General features: G+C 42.4%; 1 protein-coding gene across 1 annotated transcript; it reads right to left on the bottom strand.

Annotated features, from left to right (window-relative positions):
• Nucleotides 1-1,309: 1,309 nt before the first annotated feature.
• On the bottom strand, nucleotides 1,310-1,976 carry LOC149173206 (uncharacterized). Its single transcript, XM_089426611.1, has 3 exons — nucleotides 1,903-1,976; nucleotides 1,678-1,780; nucleotides 1,310-1,575 (listed from the first exon to the last, which is right to left on the bottom strand). The coding sequence occupies exons 1-3, from the start codon at nucleotides 1,974-1,976 to the stop codon at nucleotides 1,441-1,443; spliced, it is 312 nt and encodes a 103-aa protein (XP_089282737.1). The 3' UTR covers nucleotides 1,310-1,440.
• Nucleotides 1,977-5,621: the final 3,645 nt, after the last annotated feature.

Genomic DNA, 5,621 nt, shown 5'->3' with positions numbered 1-5,621 from the left:
TAATGAAGGTTAAGTCTGATTGTGATCAGATAACCAGCACAGTGGTGCACCGGTCTTGTGGAGGCTGCAGGCCTGCAAGATAGCTCGGGGGGAGATTTCCAGTGTAGTGGATCTCATGGTTGGGCGGTTAAGAGCTATATTGTAACAGGTGGGAGCTGAATAACAAGCAACAGTAGCAGACTATCAGGTATGTACCTTAAACTGTTAATTGAAAAGAAAAGGTAAAGCCAGCATAATATTACACTACAGTAGTGTAGTACACCTGATAAAGTAGATTATGTAACCAGAATGAATGTCTGTGTTTCATTTATTATTTAAGAAGAGAGCTAGGTAGTGCAGATGAATGATTTACTGTATTAGTAGGAAATATTGATACAATTATGAATGTCAGTTTCCTGTACAACTTCAATAAAATTACAGCTTACGCATATATGGAGACTGTGAATACCCTAGTCATTAACATACAGAAACTTAAATAGTAGTATATGTCAACTGCTGCCGAATAAATGAATGATATAACAGTGCACGATATTATATACACCCGGCTGTAGGGAAACAAGTAAATATTCTTTGACAGAAGTGATTAAACATCATAGCCGATAACAAGATTACCCTACACTTAAACCCTGGGTGTGTAAACATGCTACAAGCAGAATCGTTCATGAGCGATATGATAATAGAAATGTACTTGAAGCGGCCGTGGCCGAAAATGTATTAAACATAGCACAGTGATGCATTTATATAAAGAAACGAGAGCATACACGCAAAAACCTATACATCACAGTAGTGCGTTTACATATAAGGAAACGAGGGAGTACATGAAATGGAACCAGAAACTTATCAGCGAACAGCAATACGCTTAAATAGAAACTGTAGGAAACTCAGAACCGAAGTCAATAGGCGAAAAAGGGTTACCACAAGTAAACCCTTTGTAACTTACATCATGAACAAACTTATAAAATCAACCACCAAGAGATTACAGTTATTGGCCGCGGACCATTAAATACAAATAGCAACAATGGATTAAGAAACAAATCATAGAACTGGTATCGCATACATCTAACCATAAGTTCACAACGCCATTCTTTAACATATGCGGCAAGAAAAGGGATGCTTGCTCCCATTAATCCAGGAGCAAGACGAAACCCTGAGACCGCAGTTCAGAGGATGGACACATAACTATAGAAAGCACGGAAACGTTTAATAAAACATAATACAGATGTAAAGTGGATCTGGAACTAGGAAATGCCAGAACAAATCAATAGACAGCTTCCGAATATAAGATTTCATTACTGTGAAGAGGCCGTAAGGTAGGCCATCCGTTAACAAATAATAACTGTATTGAGAGCAGTTGAAAACGAGTCGATTGGATAACCAAATATAGAAGTACTGTTCATATAAGAAAAAGGGTCTATTTAACTCTTTACAACTGAATAAAATCTAAAAACAAACAGTAACCCTCATTAGGGCCGAAGCCGTAAAACAGAGAGCAACTTCACACGGGGATTCATGGTTACAGTACAGGGATGGAAGCCGCCTGTAGGCCATACCCTGTTGTGAGTAGGGTGAACAGACCTGAGATACAATAGCACAGGTATGAGCCTAAACTCGGCCAGATGAAGCTGTCAATGTTCCAATACATGAAACCCTAAGGTAATACAATCAATGCAAGCTTACCCGGCAGTAAGCGGTGTGACTTCGAGTCCTTTTGGATGAGGCATACGCGGAAACCAAACCCTGCACCGAATATCCTGAAGACCGTGGCGCTGAGACCAAACCCCTGCGCGAGTTATACGGTGTTAGCACTACCGGGTAAGTAACATACATGATAAGATGCAGAAAAATCAAAACATGAATAGCCATTAACAAGCTTGAAGATTGGCCATGACGGGTTACCCATACCTGCACAAGAGAATAGACTGCAGAGACAGAGCTCTGTCGGAGGTAGAGCTGAAGCGTTGATGAAAATGAGCCATAAACCGAAGAACCCGGCAAGTTATATTGTCAACCAAAACCTAGAAGCGATCCACACCGTTCAGCCTGAATGATTGATCATGACCGTTCGTTTAAGCGGGAGTATGGCTCGTAAACCGAAGGTCAACCTGCCTGTATGGTCACATGCGCTCACGTGGTTCACAGCCACCTGGCCACAGGGCAGTGAGCTGGAAGCTCCTCCGCTCACCAAGTGGCGTTCGGTTAATGCGTACCATCCAACTCTCAGTACAGTTAAGTGAGGGTGCGATGTTAGACGTGTAACCCCGCATATCAAATGAATGTACAAGGGTCATCCATTAAACATACATCAACGTGCCGAGTTTTACACACATGATCATACAAGAAATTCGAATGGGCATGATTATAGCCATGATTAATGATTATACACTTTATAACTAGGTGTTATGTCATGTCAACAGCACTATATTAAACTCAAGGTAGAGGTAGGTATTATGTGATTAAATTTTTTTTTATGTTGTGTTGGTATAATGAAAGGAGATCGTGACAATGTGGTATCGGAGCTGAAGTTTCCAAACTGTGGCCTTTGGGACAGCAGGAACTAAATGAAAAAGTTACACAGTAACAAGTAATTAATTGTCCTTCTTGTGTACTATCAGGAGAAACAAATAAAGACAGTTACCTGTTAACAGTAAAAGAAGATGGAAGAAATGCCGGGAGCTGGCGGCAGCCCTCCGGGAAATGAAGGAGTGTGGGTACAGCTTGGTGCTGAGACACGAAGTACCAATCAAGCAATATTGCAAACTGTTCAGGAGCTGAAGGGAGAGATGGCGCGCCTGCGAGAGGATAATGCCCGCTTAACTGTAGAACAAGAAAGGATATTAAAGAGTTTGTCAGATAAACAAAACCCACCCTTGGCCAGCCCTAGTGCAGAGCAGCAACGGGGCATGGAGGAACGAGATTATGCACCTGGGCTTTCTGAGGAGCAGGAAGATCATTCTGATAATGTACAAGAACAACAAATTTCCAAGAGGCAGAAAGTGGAGTTACAGGGAGAATTCCGAAAAATCAAACCTCCACTCTTTGATGGAGAACAGGAAGAAGCAGCAGAAGCCTGGTTGATCAATATTAATAAATACTTCCAACTTTATGAATATGACCAAAATCTGAAGGCACGGCTGGCTATCTTCCAGCTGCAAGGCAAGGCCACCTTATGGTGGGAAGAAATCAAGATTGTGAAGGGAGTAGGTGAGCAGAGTATAACCTGGGAGAAATTCCAGAAATATTTTAAGGAAAGGTATTTAACTGAGCGTTTTTACGATGAGAAAGCGCGAGAATTCCATGATTTACGCTTAGGACAGCAGTCCATGGATGAATTTATAAATCGTTTCACCTCACTGCTTCGTTACGTGCCCTACATTAAAGAGGAGAAGGCTAAGGTACAGAGGTTTGTGAGTAGTCTACCGGCCTACATAAGGGAACGGATTGAATTTGACAATCCCCGGACTATGGATGAGGCAATTCGGAAGGCTAGAATTTGCTACCAACAGAACAAACAAAAAGGAGAAGTTCCTAACAGAAAATGGAATGAAAGAAAAGGTAGCAGAATTGTTGGAAGCAACAAGGGAAGCCGTAGAGATGGTGGTAAAGGAGCTGGAAAGGGGCAACTTAACAGAAACACAAGCAAGAGTACCTTCCGGCCTAAGCCAAGTGAGAGCAGAATTAGCGAACCTCCTGCTAAATCGGAAGGTGAAGGGAACAGACCTTCAGTTCAGTGCTGGATATGTGAAGGACCACATTATGCTAGGAATTGTCCGCAGCGTAAAAGAACTGAACAAATATCTCAAGTTCATGAAGCCTCAACTGTCGGGGATGTGGCGCGCAGCGTACCAAGGATCAATGCAGCATTAGAAGACCGACAGGCAGAATACCAACCTTCCATGGTAGAATTCGAAGGTAAGATTTCCCACCTTTCTGTAGCTATACTTATTGATCCAGGAGCTACTTTAAGTTATGTTAGTCCAAAAGTAGTGGAACACTGTAAGCTACCACCAGAAAAGTTCAAAAACCCATGGTTGGTCCAGTTAGCTACAGGAGCTAAAAGACGGGTTGTAGCTAAAGTCAATAACTGTTCTTTCACCATAGCCGGACAGCCTGTAACAGCAGACTTGAATGTACTTCCGTTAGGCTCCTACGACATTCTTATTGGCATGGATTGGTTGGAAAAGCACTGGTCGTTGGTAAATTGTAAAACCAAGACCATATACTATAAGGATGATTTGGGGCAGCAACAAGAATTGCAGGGAATTAAACATCCGGTTCAGATACGACCCATCACTGCAACTCAGCTAGCTAAATGCATTCGGAAGAAATGTCAGGTCTATGCTATACAAGTAGGTTACGCGAATCAGAAGAGTAAGATGGCTGCGATAGATGACATTCCTGTGGTACAGGAATTTACAGATGTCTTTCCTGAAGAGGTACTGGGGTTGCCTCCAAGAAGGGACATAGACTTCACCATAGAACTGATACCGGGGGCGGCACCAGTATCGCGCGCTCCATATCGGATGAGCATACCAGAGCTAACAGAATTGAAAATGCAGCTTCAGGAGTTGCTGGACAAACAGTACATTCGACCCAGTGTGTCACCCTGGGGAGCACCAGTATTGTTCGTAAAAAAGAAGGACGGAACTTTGCGCATGTGCATAGATTATCGGCAGCTGAATAAGCTTACGGTCAAAAACAAGTACCCTTTGCCCAGAATAGATGAGCTCTTTGACCAAGTGAAAGGGGCCAAACTGTTTTCCAAAATTGACCTGCGATCTGGTTACCATCAGATCAGGATTAAGGATGAGGACATTGCCAAAACTGCTTTTAGGACACGCTATGGGCACTATGAATTTGTAGTGCTACCTTTTGGGCTGACCAATGCACCTGCCACTTTCATGTGCATGATGAATAGCGTGTTTCACAGATTTCTGGACAAGTTTGTATTGATATTCATTGACGACATATTGATATATTCTCGTTCCCAACAGGAACATGAGGAGCATCTTAGATTGGTGTTGCAAACACTCCGGGAACATCAGTTATATGCTAAGTTTAGCAAATGTGATTTCTTCAAGGAAGAAATCCAGTACTTGGGCCACGTAATTACGAAGGAGGGAATTGCGGTCGACCCTGAGAAAATAAAATCTATTATGGAGTGGCCTATACCTAAGGATGTTGCTGATATCAGATCTTTTATGGGGTTAGCTGGTTATTACCGGAGATTTGTAGAAGGTTTTTCTAGAATAGCCTATCCTATCACCTCCTTACAAAAGAAAGGAAAAATATTCAAATGGACAGCAGATTGTCAGCAGAGTTTTGACCGTTTAAAGCATCTTCTCACCACTGCACCTATACTGAGGATTGCTGATCCTAGTAAGGACTACGTGGTGTGCACCGACGCAAGCAAGGAGGGCGTGGGAGGAGTACTAATGCAGGAAGGAAAGGTTATAGCATATGAATCCAGGAAACTAAAAGAACATGAGCAAAGATACTCTGCGTATGATTTAGAGTTAACTGCTGTGATTCACGCACTAAAGATGTGGCGACATTATCTTCTTGGAAAGAAGTTTCTGTTGTTAACTGATCATCACAGTTTGACGCATTATTTCAGCCAACCT

The sequence above is a fragment of the Pinus tabuliformis genome, chromosome 4_2, assembly GCF_031772625.1.
Source record: "Pinus tabuliformis cultivar Carrire ecotype Pingquan chromosome 4_2, CPIR1, whole genome shotgun sequence".
NCBI classification, from domain to species: Eukaryota; Viridiplantae; Streptophyta; class Pinopsida; order Pinales; family Pinaceae; genus Pinus; species Pinus tabuliformis.
The sequence above is the reverse complement of the archived record's forward strand: the minus strand, read 5'-3'. Positions and strand labels throughout refer to the sequence as shown.

Coding starts and splice junctions, on each gene's coding strand:
- LOC149173206 (XM_089426611.1), bottom strand. CDS start 1,976: ATGGCTCATTTTCATCAACGCTTCAGCTCTACCTCCGACAGAGCTCTG. Junction 1,781..1,902: donor CAGTCTATTCTCTTGTGCAG/GTATGGGTAACC, acceptor TAACTCGCGCAG/GGGTTTGGTCTCAGCGCCAC. Junction 1,576..1,677: donor GTCACACCGCTTACTGCCGG/GTAAGCTTGCAT, acceptor ATTGTATCTCAG/GTCTGTTCACCCTACTCACA.